The 23,091-nt window shown below is 45.3% G+C and overlaps 1 protein-coding gene across 5 annotated transcripts in view; it reads left to right on the forward strand.

Moving 5' to 3' along the window:
• LOC137380207 (copine-9-like) overlaps window positions 1-23,091 on the forward strand; it is a 427,604-nt gene that overhangs the window by 293,271 nt on the left and 111,242 nt on the right. For 3 of the 5 annotated variants that reach the window (XM_068052008.1, XM_068052004.1, XM_068052005.1), the window contains one exon: window positions 18,819-18,882. In XM_068052008.1, the coding sequence (XP_067908109.1) occupies window positions 18,819-18,882 (64 nt within the window). Of the gene's footprint in view, window positions 1-12,798; window positions 12,942-13,260; window positions 13,337-18,818; window positions 18,883-23,091 lie in introns of those variants that run through there. The other 2 variants (XM_068052006.1, XM_068052007.1) reach the window with 2 other exon arrangements.

The raw sequence follows: 23,091 nt of genomic DNA on the forward strand, positions 1-23,091 counted from the left end.
GGTCACCATTAGACTAGCTTTTTAATTTCAGATTTTATTAATTGAATTCAAATTTCACCATCTGCCATGGTGGGATTCGAACCCATGTCCCCAGAGTATTAGCCTTGGCCTCTGGTTACTAGTCCAGCGACACTACCACTATGCCAATGCCTCCCCACAAACTGTAACACCAAGAGGCAGCTTCTGTAAATAGTTAAAAGCAAAATACTGCGGCTGTTGGAAATCTGAAATAAAAACAAGAAATGCTGGAACCACTCAGCAGGTCTGGCAGCATCTGTGAAAAGACCCGAAATGTTAACTCTGCTTCTCTTTTCACAGATGCTGCTAGACCTGCTGAGTGGTTCCAGCATTTCTTGTTTTTATTTCTGTAAATAGTTAGTTCTGTACTGTATATACTTGTTAGCTGTTAATAAACCTGTTTGAGATCTTTAATCAACTGAACTCCATGCATCTCATTTATGTTGTATCAGACAACATAAAAAGCTTCTCATTCCAGTTAGATTCTCTCTTGTTTGAGATGGTCATTGTCTGGCACTTGTGTGGCGTGAATGCCATTACGACAGTACAGCGATTACCTCTAGAGATCCAGGAGGGAGCAAGAAGGAGGCATCCTGGACCCCTTGTAATTGGATGGACTGTAAGAATGCCAAGTATAGGCTCCGATTTCAGTGAAACAACTTCCTCACACAAACATGGACCCACCATTACCCATTGCTCCATCCATCTGTGACGCCCCCATCACAGTGTTCCTTGGCCAGCATCCAACAATAAAAACCACCAACAAAAACCTTTCCATAACATCTGTATCCAACAGTGCATCCAATTATACAAACAGAAATGAACTGTTTACCCTTGTGCTTTCCCTTGTCTTGCGGGTGCCTTTGCCTGTCCTAGTACTACCCCAGTGGCCGCAGCATGACTGGTGGAACACTGCTGATTTTCAATGGGGAGACTGCAGGTCGCCTTGCAGGACACCCTCATGGAGCTCTGGACCTCAAGAGCATGATTTAAACTGCAGCACCTCGGCATAGGTGAAAGCAGTCTTGGCTGGCTGAGAGGCAACAGCAAGTGGCAGTGGTGGAAGTATGAATGCTGTCGTCCTGGGAGACAACAGCAGGTTCGTGCACCCCGGTGCTACTCGCACTCCCCTGGGTGGCACCTCAGCAATCCAATAATCTGTTGGAGGACAGATTGCTGACCTGCCATGAGAACCCACGTGCAACTTTGAGCACTGCGATCTGCAGTCATGATGGCAGCAGTCTGAGCCTGCAAGACACCAAGCTGGGCTTGCTTAGCAACAAACATGGATCTCATGATGTCTGACTAAGCTTCCACAGCAGCACTGAGACGTTCGTTGGCTTCTGCCTGTGCTGCAGTGCAAGCTGAGACAGCAACCACCAGATGCTCCACCATGGGTCTGCTCGTGCTGACATGGAGTTGGCCATCACTTCCACACTGGAAAGGTTGGGATCCAAGCTCTACACGATGGCCTCTGCTACGTTTGAGCCAAACACCTCCATCCTCCTTGACGGTGAAGCGAGGCTCTGCCAATGCACCGTGTCTCATTTTGCATGCTCATCAGCCTTCTTCCATATGCCACCCCATCAAATTCCTCATCTGAGTCTCTTGCAGCAGGAGTCGTCTGCGACCTTGCCCTCTGGTGAGCTGGGACACGAGCTATTTTCTCCCACTGGCTTGGTTGGAACCCAACTGTGCCCGGTGACTCACCGGCCGGGATTTTGTCTTGGCAACGGGGCTCTCAGCCACTGGCAAAAGCACCGGCGAGAGCCACGTGTTGCCTCCTCTAGGGAAAGCCTGCCAAGTCAAGTGCCAATTAGGCACTTAAATGGACAGCGGCGGGCCTTGCCTGGGATCAAGGGCCCCGGTGATGGAAGTCCTGCCTGCTGAGAGCTACTGGCCAATCAGAAACCAGCAGCTTTTTTTCCCCAAAATATACTTTATTCATAAAAAACGGTAAAAAAATACATTACAAAACAGTTCCAAAAAGCACAGTCAAAAAATACAAGGAGTGTAAAGGAGATCAGTTTCCTTCAATACAGGAGTGAGTTGCCTCACAACCCTTCCATTTCATTTTACATGCTATGTACATTTTACAGCAAACCAAATATTTTCTGGATACAGTTGAGGGGTTTTTCATTGGTCCAGCCCCTCAGTTCACCTTGGTGAGGGGTACCTTACACAGTGGTCTTTCCCCATTGAGCCTTTGCTGCGCTGCCCCAAGCTTTAGTGCGTCCCTCAGCACGTAGTCCTGGACCTTCGAATGTGCCAGTCCGCAACATTTGGCCGTGGACAACTCTTTGCGCTGGAAGACCAGCAAGTTTCGGGCAGACCAAAGGGTGTCTTTCACCGAGTTGATAGTCCTCCAGCAGCAGTTGATGTTTATCTCGGTGTGCGTCCCTGGGAACAGCCCGTAGAGCACAGACTCCTGTGTTACAGAGCTGCTTGGGATGAACCTTGACCAAAGCCACTGCATCTCTTTCCACATCTGCTTTGCAAAGGCACATTCCAGAAAGAGGTGGGCAACTGTCTCTTGCCCACCACAGCCACTTCAAGGGCATTGTGCAGAGGGTGTGAGACTCCGGGCGTGCAGGCAAGATCTGACAGGGAGGGCTCTTCTCACCATCAGCCAAGCTAGATCTTGGTGCTTGTTTGAAAGTTCTGGTGATGAGGCATTCCACCAAATGCTCAGGGAACAATCTGACCGGATCCACTATCTCCTGTTCCCATAGGGCCTTGAGGACATTCCGTGCAGACCACTGCCTGATGGATTGGTGGTCAAAGGTGTTTTTCTGTAGAAACTTTCCCACGAAGGATAGGTGGTACGGCACGGACCAACTGGATGGAGAGTTCCGCGGCAATGTGACCAGACCCATCCTTCGCAACACTGGGGACAGATAGAACCTCAGCACGTAGTGACACTTGGAGTTTGCGTACAGGGGGTCTACACACAGCTTGATGCAGTCGCACACGAAGGTGGTCATCAGGATGAGGGCGGCGTGGGGTACATTTGTCCCACCCTTATCAAGGGGTTTGAACATCGTGTCCCTCCGGACCCGGTCCATTTTGGATCCCCATATGAAGCGGAAAATGGCTCGGGTGACCACAACAGCGCAGGAGTGGGGTATGGGCCGGACCTGCGCCATGTACAGCAGCAACATGAGCGCCTCGCACCTGATGACGAGGTTCTTACCCACAATGGAAAGAGATCGCTGCTCCCACATGTTCAGCTTATGGTCTATCCTGGCTACTCGCTCCTTCCATGTTTTGGTGCACGTCCCGGCCCCTCCGAACCATATCCCCAACACCTGACAGTGAAGGGGACAAAGGACCGGTCAGCCCAGTTCCCAAAGAACATGGCCTCGTTCTTGCCGTGGTTAATTTTGGCTCCCGAGGCCAGTTCGAACTGGTCGCAGCTGCTCATCAGTCTGCGAACGGACCGTGGGTCCGAGCCGAAGACGGCGACGTCATCCATGTACAGGGAGGTTTTAACCTGAGTGCCTCCACTGCCTGGGATTGTCGCCCCTCTTATGCCCGCATCCTTCCTAATAGATTCAGCAATGGGTTCAATACAGCAAACAAACAAGACAGGGGAGAGAGGACAGCCCTGTCTGACTCCAGATTGGATCGGGAAACTTTCTGATTCCCACCCGTTGATTGAGACTGCGCTTCTGATGTTCGTGTAAAGCAGTTTGATCCAATTCCAGATTCCCTCCCCTAACCCCATTTTGGAGAGGACGTCCATTGTGTAGGTGTGCGATATCCTGTCAAAAGCCTTCTCTTGGTCCAGGCTGATAAGGCAGGTGTCCACCCTCCTGTCCTGTACATAGGCGATCGTATCACTAAGTGGGGCGAGACTATCAGAGATCTTCCTGCTGGGTACAGTGCAGATCTGGTCAGGGTGAATCACCAACTCCAGAGCAGACTTGACTCGAGTGGCTATGACTTTGGATAGAATCTTGTAGTCAACATTAAGCAGTGAGATGGGCCGCCAATTTCTGATTTCTGCCCTCCCTTCCGCTTGTAGATGAGGGTGATGATGCCTTTCCTCATGGATTCTGACATGCTGCTGGTCAGAAGCATACTCTCGTATACTTCCAGCAGGTCCGGGCCGACCCAGTCCCACAATGTCAAATACAACTCAACCGGTAAGCCATCGCTTCCGGGAGTTTTATTCGTTTCGAAGGACTCGGCGGCCTTTGTCAGCTCGTCCAGAGTTAGCAGCTTGTCCAGTCTTTCCCTCATGCTAAGACCTCTGAGATAGATGACAGGAAGGACTGGGAGGCTCTGCTGTCTGTGGGCTTTGCGTCATACAGCCCAGCATAAAAGGATTTGCTGATCCTTAGTGTGTCGGACTGCGAAGACGTTACCGAGCCATCCTCTTCCTTCAGGCTTCTGATCGCGGAGCTCTCTGTGTGTACCTTTTGGAAGAAGTAACGTGAGCACGTCTCATCCTGCTCAATGGAGCGGACTCTGGACCGGAAGATGATCTTGGAGGCCTCTGTGGCAAAGAGCGAGGCCTGCTGGCTCTTCACCTCATGGAGGTCCTCCTTGACCTTGACCCCCATCGACTGCAGCCGGAGCAGATTTTGCATACTTTCCTGGAGTTGGGACATTTCCTTCTGTCTCTCTCTTGCCCTCTGACCACCTTTGAAGATAAAGAACTTCTTGATGTTCTCCTTGATCGCTTCCCACCAGTGAACTAGAGACGCAAAGAGGGGTTTCACGGTTCTCCAACCTTTGTAATCCCTTTTGAGTTCCTCAATGTTAGCAGTGTAGCATTGAGCTTCCATGTCTCCCTGCCAACCCGCTGGTCATCCTGTAAGTGTCAGTCAGCCAGTAAGAGGCAATGATCAGAGAAGAACACCGGCTTGACATCGGTGGATCCGACCGTGACAGTACGGGATACAAACAGGAAGTGAATCCTGGAACAGGCAGACCCGTCCGATCTTGACCAGGTGTATCTATGCTGCGCTCCGTCTGCAGGTTTGCTGAAGACGTCGTGCAGTTTGGCATCTTTAACTGTTTCTATTAGGAACCTGGACGGAGCGTCCAGTTTGCTGTCGTCACTGCCGGATCGTCCAGCTGCATCGATGATGCAGTTGAAGTCACCGCCTAGAATGACCGGCCTGGATGTCGCCAGCAGCAGTGGGAGCTGCTGGAAAACGGTCAGACACTCGCTGCATTGAACCGGGGCGTACACATTGATCAACCGGAGCGAAGCGTTGTTGTACATTACATCTGCTATGAGGAGGCGACCGCCCACCACCTCCTTAACTTCAGAGATGGTGAAATTACCTCCTCGCAGCAGAATATCCAGGCCGGAGGAACGGGAATCATTTCCCCCTGACCAGATTGATGGCTGTGGGACCACCATCTCAACCATTGCCTGTAGGTGCTGAGGTGTGGTATTCCACACTCCTGCAGAAACAATAGGTCGGCTTTGACCTTGGCGAGGTAGTCCAAGGTTGAAACACATCGTGTAGTGGATTTAATGCTACGCACGTTAATTGAAGCAACCCTTATACCCATTTGTTTTTAAGTTTGTTGCTGCTTACCGCACCATTTGTCCTTGCTTGACCCAGTCTCTTGGTATGTTCCTGCATACCCATGGTGTAGACAAGCTGTTTCACGTTCATGGGGCTCAGAAACTCCTCCTGGTTTTTCTTGCAGGGTTTGTTCCGCTGAGGTGACATCGGGGAGTCTTGAAAACAGCAAGGATTGGGCTATCCTCTGCTGTTATTTCCTCCTCGAAAACATCACTGCTCCCAGCTTCCCGGAGCTGGAGCGCACCAGACGTGTTGTTGCCCTCAGTGTTCCGGAGCCAGGATGCGCTGGGTGTGTCGCTGGGTTCGGTGCCTTGGGTTTGGGGCGCACAGGGCCCATCACAACTTTCAGTGCTCAGGGGCTAGGGGGCTTCATCTTCCAGCTCCCTTGAATTCTGTCGCTTCTTCTGTAGGTGCCATCGTTCCGACACTTCCTCGTCCAGTGAAGAGGAGCTGCTGTAGTCTGTCTCAGACGGTAGCCTGCTCTTGCCACTGGTTTGGGTGGTGACCTGTTCCGCTTTAGGCAGATTTTTCCTTGTGGTTTTTTTTTGCACCACTTGCCACTGACCTGTTTCACCATCAGCTGCCTCCTCCTCCATTGACTCTGGCTGTGGAGTGGGGGTTTCCGAGCTCAGGGAAGGTGTTGTGTTGCTGGTTTCAGCTGTCTCCCCTTTCTTCTTCTCAGGTGGTGTTTCCTTGCTGGGGGGAGGGTTGTTTGTCTCCTTCCCAGCACCCAACGCATTCGTTGTTCTTTCTCCCGGCCTTCCCTTGGGGCTTGCTGCCTGATCATAGCTAAGGCAACGTTTGGGGCAGGTTTTGTAGAGGTGGCCTGCTTCACTGCGCAGGTTGCAACACTTACTTTGTTTACAGTCCTTTGTCTGATGGCCTTGCTTCCTGCAGTTCTTGCAGACACCTGAACTGCAGTTAGCTGCCATGTGACCAGATTTGCCACAGGTGCGCCAAACTTTAGGCTGCCCCACATAGACTAAAAAGCCTTGATTTCCCCCGATAGCGAAGCTGGAGGGAGGGTGTATGATGGCTCCATTGGCATCGACCTTCAAGGTCACCTTGACCTGCCGCTTACTGGTCCAAATCCCAAGCGGGTCGCTGACATCAGTGCTGCCGCCGACCACTTCGACATACCTGGCTAAGAAAGTGAGTACGTCCACGACAGGAACATGGGGGTTATAGAGGTGAATTGTCACCACCCGGTCACATTGTGACGGCAGCGTAAAGAGCGGCTCCGCTTTGAGGATGGACAGCGGCGCCTGGTTTCCCTTCTCTTTGAAGACCTTCAGTAGCTTGATGCAACCGGCAACTTTCTTAAATGTGACGTCAAAATACCCACTGCTGGGGGAGTCCTGCAGGCAGTAGATGTCGGCAGTTTGGAATCCACAGCAATCAATGAGGATTCTCCGGATGAAGAAAGTACAGTCAAACGGTGCACCTCCCTCCTTATCCTTCACAACCACCCGAATGGTGTTGCACACTCCTTGGCCCGAAGATCTAGAATTGGTTACAGCCATTTGCTCAAAAGTACCCAGGACAGGATCAAAGGCCACCAATCATGGTCTCTCCCCTGCCAGGTAAGCACCAGCAGCTCTTTAACTGAGCAGTGCCACTGTGGAGGCAGTGGCTGCTGCCGGTACTGGACTCACCCGAGGCCCTAGAACCTGGCCACAGGTAAGTCACAGTGGGAGGAGTTTCACGGGATGGGGATCATGATTGGAGGGTGCGTAGGCGGGTTGGCAGCAAGGGCAGGGGGTCCCGTTTCTGGGTCCCTCATTCAGGCATTAAGTGCCTTTTAACGACTGACCAACCCACCATGGAGCCAGCAAGCAACCCACATGGCTCCCCGTGTGATGACAGGCCCGCTCGCCCCTAGGCTAATTCTGGCCACTAAAATCTCTGCCACCGTCCTGCCTGATTATATGCTCTCTCCGCCTCCAAACCCGACGCGGGGGAGAGCATAAAATTCCCTCCACCGTTTGCAGATCCTGACTCTACATTGGCCTCTAAGGTACATGCAGTGCCTATACCTGAGCTGGAGGCTGCGTGTGTCAGATCAAGTGACAGTGCTTCCTCATCACTGATGTGAGGTTGCTCTCTCTCCTCCTACTGGGTGTGCTACAGCTGGCCAGGCATGAGTTCTTGGGCATCTGAAAGCATAAAAGCATATTGAGTAGCATGAGAGGCTAGTGGTCTGGTGGGTAAGAGAGGTAATGTGAAGATGCATTCACTGACCTTGACTACATGTGTGAGGTCATTAAACTTCTTCTGCACTGCTGCCAGATACTCAAACTCCAGGCATTTAAAACCCTTCTAACCTGCTCCCACTCTCTTCGGAGGGTCTTGTGTGAGGGCCTCCTTGCCCCCGTGGACATATTGCCTCTGTCCTTCACTCCACCTCCAAGACTGCTGCCTCCAGCGGGATATCACTGAATCTTGGTGCCCCCCTGCTTGTCCTAGTGCTCTATTTCTCTTCATCTTCAATCTTCAACCGTCTTTTTTGCAGCCTTCACTTCTCCAGCGCAGCTTCCCTTTAAAAGGGATAGAGTGCCTTTACGAGCTGGAGGCTAGCTAGAACATGTGCTAGTCTCGCACGCTCTTCGGCCCCCACTGTGCATGGAGCCAGTCAGCAGCGCGGCTCACACTCGACTGGACACCATAATCATGTAAACGAAGAGCCAGCATTAACTTTATGTACTCCCTACCTCCCTCAGGACCGGCAGGGGCAGGACATGAATTGCGACCCCCGCTCCCAAATAATGGTGCAATCATATTTTTAGCACTCTGTCCTTATACTATTTTTGTTTACACTGCAACCAGAGTCTTGTAACCCATGGTATAACAGTTGTCAGATCTGACTTTGATGAACAGATTTTTTCTAATTTCATTTCTGGATGTCATGCTACTTCTTAAAGGCTTTTTTTGATTTGTTCATGGGATGTGGGCATTGCTGGCAAGGTCAGCATTTATTGCCCATCCCTAATTGCCCTTGAGAAGGTTGTGGTGAGTGACCTTCTTGAACCGCTGCAATCCATCTGGTGTAGGTACACCCACCATAGAGTTAGGGAGGGAGTTCCAGGATTTTGACCCAGCAATGCTAAAGGAATGGTGATATATTTCCAAGTCGGATGGTGTGTGACTTGGAGGGGAACTTGCAGGTGGTGGTGTTCCCATGTGCCAGCTGCCCTTGTTCCTCTAGGCATAAGATATCACGGATTTGGAAGGTGTTGTCAAAGAAGCCTTTGCAAGTTGCTGCAGTGCATGTTGGAGATGGTACACAGTGCAGCCACAATGTGCCGGTGATGGAGAGAGTGAATGTTTAAGCTAGTGGATGGGGTGCCGACAAGTGGGCTGCTTTGTCCTGGATGGTGCACTCATCTGAGCAAGTGGAGAGTATTCCATCACATTCCTGACTTGTGCCTTGTAGATGTGGAAAGGCTTTGGGGAGTCAGGAGGTGAGTTACTCACCGGAGAATTCCCAACTTCAGACCTGCTCTTGTAGCCACAGTTTTTATGTGCCTGGTTCAATTAAGTTTCTGGTCAATGGTAACCCTCAGGCTGTTGGTGCTGGGTATTCGGCGATAATAGTGACATTGAATGTCAAGAGGAGACGGTTAGACTCTTTCTTATTGGAGATGGTCATTGCCTGCCACTTGTGTGGTGCGAATGTTACTTGCCACTTAAAAGCCCAAGCCTGAATGTTGTCCAGGTCAGGCTGCATGCGGGTACAGACTGCTTCATTATCTAACGGGTTGCAAATGGAACTTAACACTGTGCAATCATTTGCAAACATCCCCACTTCTGATGGAGCAAAGGTCATTGATGAACCAAGTGAAGGTGATTGGGCCTCAGATACTGCCCTGAGGAGCTCCTGCTGCGATGTCTTGAGGCTGAGGTGATTGGCCTCCAACCACCACACCAATCTTCCTTTGTGCTAGGTGTGACTCTAGCCAATCGAGAGTTTTTCCCCGATTCCCGTTGACTTCAATTTTACTAGGGCTCCTTGCTGCCACACTCGGTCAAATGCTGCTTTGATATCAAGAGCAATCACTCTCACCTCACCTCTAGAATTCTGCTCTTTTGTCTGTAATGAGCTCTGGTGCTGCGTGGTCCTGGCAGAACCCAAACTGAGCCTCAGTGAATAGGTTATTGGTGAGTGAGTGCCACTTAATAGCACTGTAGATGACATCTTCCATCACTCTGCTGATGATTGAGAGTAGACTGATAGGGCGGTAATTGGCCACATTAGATTTGTCCTGCTTTTTGTATACTGGACATGCCTGGGCAATTTTTCACGTTATTGGGTAAATGCCAGTGTTGTAGCTGTACTGGAACAGCTTGGCTAGGGGCATGGCTAGTTCTGGAGCACAAGTTATCAGCACTACAGCCGGGATGTTATCAGGGTCCATAGCCTTTGCTGTATCCAGTGTTCTCAGTCTTTTGCTGATTTCATGTGAGGTGAATCAAATCAGTGCTCCTTCCAAGTGGTGTTCAACATGGAGGAGTACTGATTCATCAGCTGAGGGAGGGCAGTAGGTGGTAATCAGGCAGTTTCCTTGCCCATGTTTGACCTGATGCCATGATTCTTCATGGGGTTGGGAGTCAAATGTTGTGGACACCCAGAGACACTCCCTCAAGACTGTGCCACCATCTCTGGTGGGTTTGTCCTGCCAGTGGAACAGGACGTACCCAGGGATGGTGATGGAGGAGTGTCAGACTTTGGTTGAAAGGTATGCCTCTGTGAGTATGACTTTGTCAGGCTATTGCGTGACCAGACTGTGGAACAGCTTTCCCAATTTTGGCACAAGTCCCCAGATGTTAGTGAGGAGGATCTTGCAGGGTCTACTGGACTGTATGTGTCTTTATTGTGTCCAGTGCCTAGGTCAACACTGGGTGGTCCAAACAGTCTTATGCTTATTAGACCTTTTCACAGCGATTTGATGCAACTGAGTGGCTTGCTAGGCCATTTCAGAGGGCAGTAAAGGTCAGCCACATTGCTATGGGTCTGGAGTCACATATAGGGTAATGATGACATTTCCTTCTCTAAAGGACATTAGTGAACCAGATGAGTTTTATGGCAATCCGCTAGTTACAGGGTCACCATTACTGATGCTAGCTTTATATTCCAGATTTATTTAATTAACTGTATTTAAATCCCACAGCTGCTGCGGTGGGATTTGAACTCATCTCTCTGCATGATTAGTCTAGGTCTCTGGATTATTAGTCCAGTAATGTAACTATTATGCAACCATACCCCATTTATTAAAGGGGTACTCAAGGAAGTATCATGTCATATTTGTCACCCAAACCCCTAATAACCTCAAAATTCCTTGAAAAAAATTGTTATTTTTATTTCTATTTGTAATTATAATTTTCCTTCCATCAGTAACTGGGATTTGTGCAAACAAAAATTAAAATTGAAAAATGGTCTAAAACACTTGATTACAGAGCAAACTGGTTTCTAGTTGAGTTTAAATTCAGAATGACACTGAGCCACAACCATGCTGCACAGAATCTTTATGCAAAGACATACAGAGGAGATACTGTGATAGCAATGACTCAAAATCACACAAAAAATGAATTTCTCACCAGTATTTCTCCTTCCTCTCCTGATGGTGATGAGTCTTCACTGGGGTATGGATCTGCAGGCACTGGATATCCCTTGGTACTCACAACCGAGCGCAGGCTGCCCTCTTCCGATTCCAACATTTGCACTTTCAGTAGGGTGTTTGGTTGGCTCATGAGCAGGACTGGAAAATGTGGCTAATTTTCTCTTCACTAACCCTGTGGGGTAACCAAACCGATTTCACCGCAGCTGTTGTTGCTGAATAGGTATCAGCTAACTGAGCACAGACTGGAGATGAAAGTTAGGACTGCAAAGTATAGTGTGGTTGTAGTTGGTTAGACCTAAAGAAACTGTAGGTTGAATTTTCACTGTAATGTTTGTGGTGCATTATTAGTGCACACGACTCTGTACTGCAGGTGCTAAGGATGAAAATTCACCCTTGCTTGATGAATGAAAAGGAACAAGATTTTCATTGCCCCATTGAGGGATATGTGGAAGATCAAGGTGCAGTGATTTAGTCATTATACTATGAGGAAACTGGCGGCTGTGAATACTGAGTGCGTGCAATCCAAAGGATATCAGTGACAGTAATGTGGAATCAACAGCAAAGTGTCGATGGGTTTGGTTGATTGGTGGAAGAGGTCATTCATATGAAAAAAAAAGAAGAGTGGGAGAGATGAGGAAGCCCTGGATGCCAATTATTGGCAAGGGCTGAGCCATCAACTATAGCTCTGATAGAACAATTGATAGGAAACTAGATAGCCATGAACAGAGTTTTGATATAAGACATATGATGATCACTTATTTAGATCTACTTTCTAGAGTTACAACAAGAAATGGGCTGAAATACCACAGATATCTAGGGCCATTATTTCTGTTTAGACAGGAGGCTAAATGAGTAGGAAGGTGGAACCTGAAAGTATTAGAGAATGGCTAGTCAATAGGGATTCAGAAGGGAAAGATATTGCCTTGGCAAAGCCCACAACTTCTTTGAGAAAGTGACAACCCAAGTAAGCTGTGGAAATCTATATGACTAGATTTCCAGAATGCATTTGATAAAGGTCCACACAAAAGGCTATTAGTTAAACTTTAAGCTGCATCAATTTGAGGTCCACCCTGAGAATGGATAAGAAATTAGCTGATGGTGGAAAACACTGAACACTCCTTACAGGAGTTATGTCAGAATGCAGGTTACTGAATGGCTGCTCCAGGTCTTGGTGTTGGGACTACCATGCTTCTAATTTACATAAATAACATGGAAACTTAATGGAAAGTGGTTAACCCTGAGGATGACGCCAAACAAGAAGGAGCATTAGAATTAGAGGAGGCAGCATTGCAGAATGAGTTACATGTCAGTGGCAGAATAAAGGCAGATGAAATTTAATGCAGACAGGTGTAAAATTATATACATACTCCATGAATGGTATGAAAATAGACAAGGTAGAATCCAAAAAAAGATGTAAAAGCCTTTGTAAACTTGGCACTCAACATGTCCAATTATGAACAGGGGTTGACGGAGCCAACTGAATGTTGAATTACATAGCCAAACCAATAGCATACGAACCAAAGGAAGCTGTGACCAGACTGTATAGTGCTGTGGTCACATTGCATCATATCCTGTTTTGATTACTGTTTAATGAAATGCTTGATGCAGCATGGAGGAACGTCCCAAGATTGTTCACATTGCAAGAGTAGGACAAGAGGACATAACTTCAAGCTAGTGAAAAGTAAAGTTAGGACTACTGTCAGGAAATTCTTATCCACATAATCTATAGCATAAACATCCAGGAGGAGTAGCCGAGGTAAGAACCCTGTATTTTGCAATCTTTCTGGATGAATTATGAAGGACCAAATGATAGTATTCTGGTATTAGGTCACAGCTTCCTATTTTAATGGTTTTAGCACCTCAACACAATGCCAAAATGAGCATTAAAAAAGGAAAACCCTATGTCAATATCCATCACACACAAGTCTCTACAATGGAATAGAACAGATTGTTCCCATTAAAAAAAGAAGTGCAGTTCAATAAGGAAACAAACCATTTAAGGAAGTGAAACAAATAATTCAAACTTTTATTATAGCTACCATAGCACATTTTAAATAGCTATAGGCTTTTAAATCTACACCGTTTTAATCTGAGGTTGGCAGTAGCATGAATAGAACTACCACTTAGGAAAGCATCTTGGAGTTTCTGCAGGTACGGGGATAAATGCCTTCCTGGCTGGGTAAGCTGAACTTGTGTGAAGTGTGTAGATCAGGTCTGACTTGGAGACAGTAAATAAAATCAAAGATTTGCTCAACATCTGTTTTACGTAGAACCCTTTGTTCGATTTGAAGTTCCCATGAGAGACCGGCGTGTTTCTGAATGAAGGAGCTTATGGATTGACCTTTGATGTTACGTCTCTTCTGTTTGTTCCCTAAAGGGGAACAGAACTGCAGCAATTTTATTTGGCAGCAATAGACAGCAATTGGAATGGGATCAGCTACATTTTCATGTAGGTTCATGTCCCTTATATTATGGATTTTAATAGTTAAATGTAAGGTTTTGGCATTTAGCATGTCAGTTAGTCAGTTTGTTCAGGCGTTTATCAGTCCTTAAAGGGACTGCCAACAAAACAATAAGTTTTGTGCTTTTGCTTACTTTATTGTGGAGCCAGGAGGAGCACAAGGACTCCTTGTGGCTCCACATTAAAACTGCTGGCCACCATTGGCGCCCCTCCTGAATGCTTTGCCATCCCCTCCTCCCTGGATTCTCCTGACACCCTTGGCCAGTGTTTGAGCCAGGTGATCATGCAACTCTCCCATGACCTGTGCCGGAAACTCAAGGGTAGTATCCGAATGAGGCTGGTGGATAAATGTGCCATTGTCTTACTGTTGACTTAATTAGGAGCAGGCAATGGCCACTGCACCAGGATTGGGCTTTGGGTAGTATTTTCCTCCAATCTCCAATTTACTGAAAAGTATATGTGAGCATAATGTGCTGTCAGATACTTTGTACTTGTGTCTATGTTGAAGTTATCGAACAGTGGAAAATACAAAGTGTCATTTTCCACCTTGTGCTGTGAGTGAGGACCCTTTCCCAGCAGAAGTGCATATTGATATTGTGACAGGTACTGTGCACAATTCTCTGACTGTATATAATAATGATCAGAGAATCATGCACAGTGTGCAGTGGCATTCCTGATACACATTCCCAGTGGGTAGGGCTCCCCACCAGAAGCACATCCACAACAACATTGAACACTGACTGTTTACTAATAAAAGCTTTCTGCTTTGTCTGTATTCAGGTCAGTCACAAGTCTGTCACATATGGTATTGTGATTGATCTATTTGCATTTAGATCAATTATTTGAGTCCCTTCAAAATTGTGGTAATTCAGCTGGGCCAAAATATCCAGATATTGGGCATTAATGTACAATTATTTTATCTAGGTAAAACATTACTGACATTTTCTGACGTGCGGTATTTATTCTAGTTACAATGATCAACATTTTTAGCTCACTCGCTGAGCAAAACATGTTAAAACTTGCAGATTGTCTTATTGATGAGCTGGATGAAACCTCTGAAGGTCAACCAATCTGCTGCTGTGTAGACAATGCTCAAATTCCTAATTACTAACTAGAGCCTTTAGACAATCCTACCTGTAACTTCTCACTCTTCTCAGAAGCAATCTAAAAATAAGATAGCTCTTAGCAGAAAACAAACTGGAAAAGGGGCAGCTCCTTATTGCTGGTGCATGAATGTTTCCATGACCATGTCTAATGGCATTTTCTTGTCAATACAAGGTGAAGAGGGAAACTACAATGCAAACTCTACAATCCGATTCTGCACTATCACTAATTAAATCATTTAACTGCTTTCTAACCAAGTGCATCGGATGTCTTGAATTAACTTGTGAAAAGATGCTGGCTTGATGCCTCATTAGCCTAAAATACTGCTTGGTGTGCACAATTGTCCTGGTCATCAGAAGTCTTCATTGCAAACAAAAGTGCTGGCCCAGCCATTAAACCGAATAAAAAAGTAGTATTCTGATAGCAAAAATTGCAAACCCATTGCCTTACAGTCAATATATTTAGATGTCAGCTTTGGTACAGTAATAGTCATCTCATCTCTGAGTTAGAAGGTTGTGGGTTCAAGACCCACTTTAGAGATTTGGTCACAAAATCTATACTGGCACTTCAGTGTAGTACGGAAAGAATGTTGTACCATTGAAGGTGCCACCTTTCAGATGAGATGTTAAACTGAGGCCTCAAATGATCATAAAAGGTCCCACTTTGAGGAAGAGCAGGGGAGATCTTTCGGATGTCTTGGCCAATGTACATCCCTCAGCCAACACCACCAAAAACAGATTATCTGATCATTTATTTCATTGTCATTTGTGGGAGCTTGCTGTGTGCAAATTGGCTGCTGTGTTTCTGATATTACAACAGTGACTACACTTGCAAATTATTTCTTTGATTATAAAGCACTTTGGGATGTTCCCATCTGCATGCTGTCCCTTGACAGCATCATCTAGTAACTTATCCCACACCAGGTCCAGCTCAACCATCACTCTTGTCTTTGCAGATCTACATTGGCTTCCACTCTCCCAATGCCTCCAATTTAAAATTTTCATTCCCATTTTGAAATCACCTCAGGCCACGCCCTTCCCTATCTCTAACCTTCTTCAATCTTACAACCCCTAGAACTCTCCTTTCCTCTGACTCTGGCCTCCTGTGCCTCTCCCCTCCATTCGCCATACCATTGGAAGCTATGTCATTTAGGCCCCATACTCTAGAATTTCCTCTTTAAACCCCTCAACCATGGCTGTAGAAACCCTTGAGTTGCTGTGGTATCAACTTGCTGCTTTTCTTTATTTCTAGACCCTCTGGAACATTGCTGTCAAAAAATGACAAAAGTAATATAAATGTGTAATTGCTCCAAGGTGCTTACTTCCAGTAAGGGGGGCATCTAATGTTCAGCTAAGTTCAGATATGCAAGTTCTATACACAGAGGGTGGTGAGTGCCTGGAACTTGCTGCCGGGGGAGGTGGTGGAAGCAGGTACGATAGCGACATTTAAGAGGCATCTTGACAAATACATGAATAGTTTGGGAATAGAGGGATACGGTCCCCGGAAGTGCAGAAGGTTTTAGTTTAGGCAGGCATCAAGATCGTCTCAGGCTTGGAGGGCCGAATGGCCTGTTCCTGTGCTGTACTGTTCTTTGTTCTTTGTTTGTTTGTTGTACCATATATATAACACACATCTCCACCTACCTCCACCTTAAGACCCTCCTTAAAACCCACTTCCTAATACCACCTTCTTTGTGTCGCATCCATTTTTGTTTGATGACACCTCTGTGAAGTGCTGTGGCATGTTTTCATTACTTCAAGATGCCACATAAATACTAATTGTTATTGAAGTTGTTCCTAACATCAGTCTTAAACTTTCTTTTTAATGTGTACCCATGTCTCCTTGTCCTGTATTTGTGGTTTAACATGTAATAGTGCTCAGGATTAAGCTATTCTATTTCATTTAGTATCTTCTCTACTTACGTAGGGTCCACTCTCATTTGTCTACATTTCAGGCTGAAAAATACAAGCTTTTCCACATAGCTTAGTTCTCTGACGCGGAATCAACTTCAGACCACTTCCACGTGTTGGCGTCAGCGTAACTGAGAATATTTTAATAATTAATTAACACCCAGTGTGTTCTTTCATTGCTATTTCTTGTGAATCAGTTCTCCATGTGTTTTATAATGAAGCTGTGAAAGAAAAAACATACCCTTTAGGCTAGAACATGTTGGAATCAAATTTATAGCTTGTGATTGGAATTGCTGTTTTTTTCTGTTTTTCATAATTTAATGTTATCTTCAGTTGTATTGTGTAGTCAGCAGCTTTAGGCAATTTTTTTAGAATTTGTCTGAGTGTTTTGTGTTCATTTAAAGTGAATAATGTAAGAATAGTGAAACATGAAACCAGTATCAGTATTAAGCCTACCCAGGTGAAATGAAGCACGTGTTGGATAGAGAATAAAGCCCTCTATATTTCTGCCCCACCAATGTGTCTTTACAGCCAGTCAGGAGCTCCGATGGAGTTCTGTGTGGAAAATGGCAACTTTGTAGTACCTGATTTTCCCTCCATTAATCAGGTTCTGTGGGCTTGTGGTTTTCCCGGCCAGTATGCCCTGCTGCTCTTTGTTGGGAGTGCTTGATTGCGAAATCAGCCTTATAAGCTCAACCTCTACAGCAGTGTGGCATTTTTACATTTCCTACACCAGTTGTGACTCAGTTGGTAGCTCTCTTGCCTCTGAATCAGAAGGTTGATTCCACTCCAGGACTCGAGTACAAAAAGCTACCACTCCAGTGGATTACTGCACTGTCAGACGTGCAGTCTTTCAGATGAGACATTAAACTGTGAAGCTCTGTCTGCCTTTTCAGGTGGATGTAAAAGATGTGGTGGCACCATTTCGAAGAAGAGTAGGGATGTTATCCCTGATCTTTTTGTTTTATTCTTTCATGGGATGTGGGAGTCACTAGTGAGGCCAGCGTTTGTTGCCCATTCCTAATTGCCCTTGACATCTGAGTGGTTTGCTAGGCCATTTTGGAGCACTGTTAAGAGTCAACCACATTGCTGTGAATCTGGAGTCATATGTAAGCCAGACCAGGTAAGAACGGAAGATTTCCTTCCCTAAAGGACATTAGTGAACTAGATGGGTTTTTACGACAAGTGATGATAGCTTCATGGCATCATCACTGAGACTAGTTTTCAAGTCCAGATTTTTAAATTAATTAATTGAATTAATGGCCAATATTTATTCCTGAACCAACATCATAAATGCAGATTAACTGGTTATTATCACATTAACATTGTGGGAACTTGCTGGGTGCTAATTGGTTGCTGTATTTCCTACATTACAACAGTGACTACACTTCAGAAGTACTTCATTGGCTGTAAAGTGCTTTGGAACGTTCTGTAATCATGAAAGGTGCAAGCCTTTCTTTTTTTCTTTTTCATCAATTAGTACCAAATTAGGGTGCAGTTTAGTTCTGTGGGTCCATTCTGACAAAGAACTGGATTAAGACTGTCTGGACATATTTCGCATAGGACCCTAATAGCCAGCAGGCAGAGGTGACTTTTATCCCATCGTCAGGACTAAATTTAATCTCAGGTGATGGTGAGGTCCTACATAAAAGGCCATTACCAATATCACTGCAGCATTTGGTGCCTGACAGATGAACCTTAATTTGAATAATTAGGCCCTACTCTTTTGCAGAATAAATGCTATATACATTATTAATAATGTGCCTTTATTTACTACACACTATATATAGTTTACAACTTACTACATAATATGAGTATAACATTGTAATAGTAGATGCACATGTTCTATCTTTGTAACTTTCATTGAAGTGAGGCAGACTACATTGGAACATATTTTGTCAAATAAAGGAGCTATGGAGTGTGAGAATAAATTATTTCTGGTTTTGGTTCTAATTAACTGAGGTAGTCTTGCCTGGTCATATTTTAGCAAGGTGCTAAGCTGCCAAAGCAAATCTCAGAGGCTAAAAGTCTGTCTTTAATTGTGTGCGGTAGGATGGCTACCAGGCCTCAATCTGTCATTTTTCTGGGTCTCTGTAATAAACTGTGTTGTCTTTACCCAATGAATGATAGTCTGTTTTTTCTCTTTTCGTCTCTCCAGGGGCCTCCCTGGCAAAAAATGTGGAACACTGATCTTGTCTGCCGAAGAACTGAGCAACTGTCGGGTCAGTGCTGGCAAAATGACCTCTGTTCATCTGCTTACAATCCTGTCTGACTTTATGTCTGTGTGTTTTTGTTTGGTAACACAGACTGATAAGATGTGACATCTGACAAAAAATGTGAAATCCACAAATTTATAACTAAGCAGCAGTGTCCCACAGCTGCCGTAAAATTATTGTGCTCCAGACACTCCAGCAGTAACTTAGGAAACTGACAGGTTCACAAACATTCTTCTGTGAGCAATCCATCATAAGGATACCTACCTTTTCACAGTGTATTCTAGAAGTGTGTGTTTTGCTTGATCACATTCTGAACTCTCCCCCCCCCCCCCCCCCCCCCCTCTCCATTGCTTCTGAATCTGTGCAGATTCAGCTGAAAACAGGGGCGGGGGTGTAAGACTGGAGTTCAGAAGCATGCAGAATAAAGCCTGGCTTGGGTATAAAATTAAAATCTGACCCAGGCCCGACCCGACAGCAGCCAAGCTGGACCCGAGTCCTTTAATTTCTTTAAATGCCCAACCCGACTCGAAAATAACAAGCATATTATTCAAACAGATAAAAATCGTAGATTAAAACAAAAACAATACGAAACAAAACAGTACAGTCCAGCCCGACCCGACTTCAGCCCGAATGCTGGACGCAGAATACAGACTTGACCCGACCTGGGTAGCCAGGCTTTAACGCAGAATTCATCCCTGTCCCTCTAACAAAGCTCCAGATCCTCGGCTGGCACTGCATTTGACCTGGCTGTGAGCAGTTGCCCAAGGCGAGCCAAAAGAGGCCAGTCTACCCACAGCTAATTTTGGGAGGAGCAGTTATTAAAAAAAAGATTTGCTCTGTCCCCACTTGATGACGTCCCAGTTGCAAATAAGCAGAAACCAGGTGCTTCCCCATGGGTGGACAGATTTGGTGATTGAGAAATGACACAATTTCAAAGGGTCACTCATTTCGAAGCAAGCCCCTATGCATCTTATGATCCAAACTTTGTGCATGCGTCCAAGGAAACCAGAGGAAAAGCAGGGAAAACAATAGCAAAATAATGAAGAGGAGGTGTTTAGACTTTATTGGTATAGGAGGACCAGAGGCACGATAAGTTAAAAATGTGACAAACTTAACCCATGTTAAAGACTAGACACTATAAATTATTGTTTGTGATATTAGTTTACAAAGGCACAATGCATTCATAAAATTTAAAATAAATAGCGAAGAAATCTCATATAAATATATTAAATGTGTGCTAACATCACAAACAGTAACTTACTGATGCTTGCAGTTGTCAATGTATGGAATAGGCTGCCACCTTGTGAGTAAATACTGGCACAGACGAGAATGTTATGAATCTTAACTCAAGGCTCCAGAATTATGCCTTCCCTCAAAAATTCAAGGTTGTAGTCTGAAAGAATAAGTTTCTGGTCTTCCACTTAATCTCTTGTACCCATCATGCATCTCCCCAATTCCTATTCCTTTCCCTTGTGCCTCTAATGCACCTCTGCTATGCTCCATATATCTGATGCTTTGTACTCTCTTATTCCCTGATGTACCTGCAATTCCCATATCCCTTTGATGTAAATATTGTTTCCACTACTGCTCTTACTCACAGTGAGTCACATTAAGGGAACCCTAGTAGGAAGCAAAGCTATCCAGCCTTCTTTGTGATTTGAGTTTATTTGCACGATACATAGCACTAAATATATAAATTATTTAGGTAATGCAATTTTTTTCAAAAGCCTTTATCAAAATTTATGTGGCAAAGGCACATCAAAGTGTGACTCAGAGACACATTAGGCGTAGAGGCAGAGACATATTAATCAGGAGGGAACAATTTGCAGGAGTTTTTAAATTGTTAATGGGAGGACAGAAAAATGGGAGTTTCCCACCTGATGCGAGGAACTTGAACAGCCAGGTTATGGATCGTCAATCTACTAAGGGCCCTAAGTGAAATTAGTTTAACAGTTATAATCTAGGAACAGGAGTAATCCATTCAACCTCTCGAGCCTGTTCGGCCATTCAGGTGGACCTTGGCTGATCTACCCTCCTTTGTTCCGCATCATTTGATACCTAACAAAATCTATCAATCTCAGTCTGGAAAATTTCAATTGACACAGCATCCACAGCTTTGTGGATGAACAAATTCCACATTTCTACTATCCTTTGTGTGAAGATGTGCTTCCCAATTTCACTCTTAAATTGCCAAGCACCAATTTTAAGATTATACCCCATTGCTCTGGATTCCCCCACCAGAGGAAATAGTTTCATTGTATCTACCTTATCAAATCTATTTACCATATAACTCAATTTTAATCTGGTACTAAATGGTGATAGGTATAGAAAAACCCAAACCAGAAATGCAGTCTTTAACTGTAGGAGAGCTTTAAATGTTTTTTCTGTAGGTTTCCTGCCTACAGCCAGTCTGAATGAATGAATGACAGGCCAGCTGCTTGTAAGGCAGGAAACCTGCAAGACAAGGCCACAGCTGAAGTGGGCTGTGAGCAGATAGTGGTGTGTGGGGGGGAGGGGGGGGGGTGGGGTGAAGATGAGATCGTGGGAGGTGTGCGATCATGGAAGGTGGTCCAATCATGGTGCGGTGCTGTGATCGCAGGGGGAGTGTTCCGATCGCAAGGGAAGGGTTCTGATTGCATGACAATGGTTCCAATTGCGAGTGGGTGGTTCTGATCTCAGCAGGAGTGAGCAGATGGAGGTCGGGGGTGGGGGGATCCGATGATGGTTGGGGGAAGCAGATGATGGTCTGTGGGGGGAGCTGACAGATCCTGGGATGAGGGTGTTTTACTAGGTAGCTTGTTGGGCCTGGAGAATATACTCCTGCTCTTCCTGGCCCACAAGCAGCACTGTAAAGACACTTACCAGTTAGATTTAGCCATTCTCGCCTCTTTTCACTCTTTCAGGTTTCTCGAGGCCTCGGAAACATGCCGTCTAAAATAGAATCATTGTTAAAATAATAGCACATGACCTCATTAAAATAGTTAAATTACCAACCTGCCTTCTGCGAGCAGATTGATCACCTACCTCCATTAAAACCAGTGGATGGGTGCGAAATGGGTTGGGTTCCTGTTTCAGATTTTTAGCTTTTTAACTACAGTCACCTGTTCTGGGGTGGTGGGGGGGGGGGGGGCGGTTAAAATTCCTCTCGCCAAGTTGAATTCTCAGGCTTGAATCTGTTCTTGGAAACTTACTAAAAATATCCTAGATTGTTTTAAAAAATAGATATTTTATTGATTCTGTTGGAATGAGGAGAAATTCCTCTAAACATTAAGTAAACAATGATTTTAGTATCTAACAGCTCGATGAGGAGGAAATGGTTGGCAAACAGTCTTTAATCAACTTGTGCAAAAACGCCACCATGCTTTTGGCTAATGTCTGTCTCATTTTTGATTTTTTATTTGCTCATCAAGGTGAGAAATATGTTTTTATGTCACCATCATAATCTTAAGGATGAGAGAAAGGGTTAAGAGGATGATCGGCATTAATAACATTCAAGGTGCAAGTGCATTGGCGAGCACAAGAATGTGTTTTTATAAACAGGAACACAGCAGAGGAAACCTGGGACAAGAGATGAAAATTGGGATGATTTGGAAAATTGTGGTAGTTGACAGGCGAGGAAGTGATCTACTGCTGACAGTGTATAGCTTCAGCACGACCTCTGCACATCATGAATTCCATAAAAGGGAAACCATTTCTTTTGCCAGTTTTGTCATCTCCCTCTTTGATTGGCAAACCTTTCAAAAATCAAAAAATAGCTTGTTCCCATCTTGCAGAGATTCTGCTGGCTTCAGTGAATAATGCCTGACTGATGCTGATTTGATTTGATTGTGATGTTTTTCAATTACACTTATAATTCCCCTTCAATGGCTAATGAGATGAGCCTCCCAATCTGCTGTGTTTCATTAGCCTGACCCTGTCGGCGCTCAGTGTTGATTGAGGAAGGAAGGGGATGCGATGGTGCAATACTTAAAGTCCATGGATGACGTCAATCATTTTGTATGAAGGGCTCAAATATTGTTAGAACATTTCCCAGAGGTTAAAAAGTGGTTCATGTCTGCTTTCCCATTAATATTTTATTGACTTCAGAATAAATGTAAAAGGAGGATGTAGCAAGAGAGTGAAAATGAAAAATAGAGTTGAGACTGTACAGCGACTTCACTATCAAGATCTGGCAGATGCTCTTGCAATCTGTATGGGTCAGCTGCTGAGATCAGA

Source organism: Heterodontus francisci, chromosome 19, assembly GCF_036365525.1.
Source record: "Heterodontus francisci isolate sHetFra1 chromosome 19, sHetFra1.hap1, whole genome shotgun sequence".
In the NCBI taxonomy this organism is placed as follows: domain Eukaryota; kingdom Metazoa; phylum Chordata; class Chondrichthyes; order Heterodontiformes; family Heterodontidae; genus Heterodontus; species Heterodontus francisci.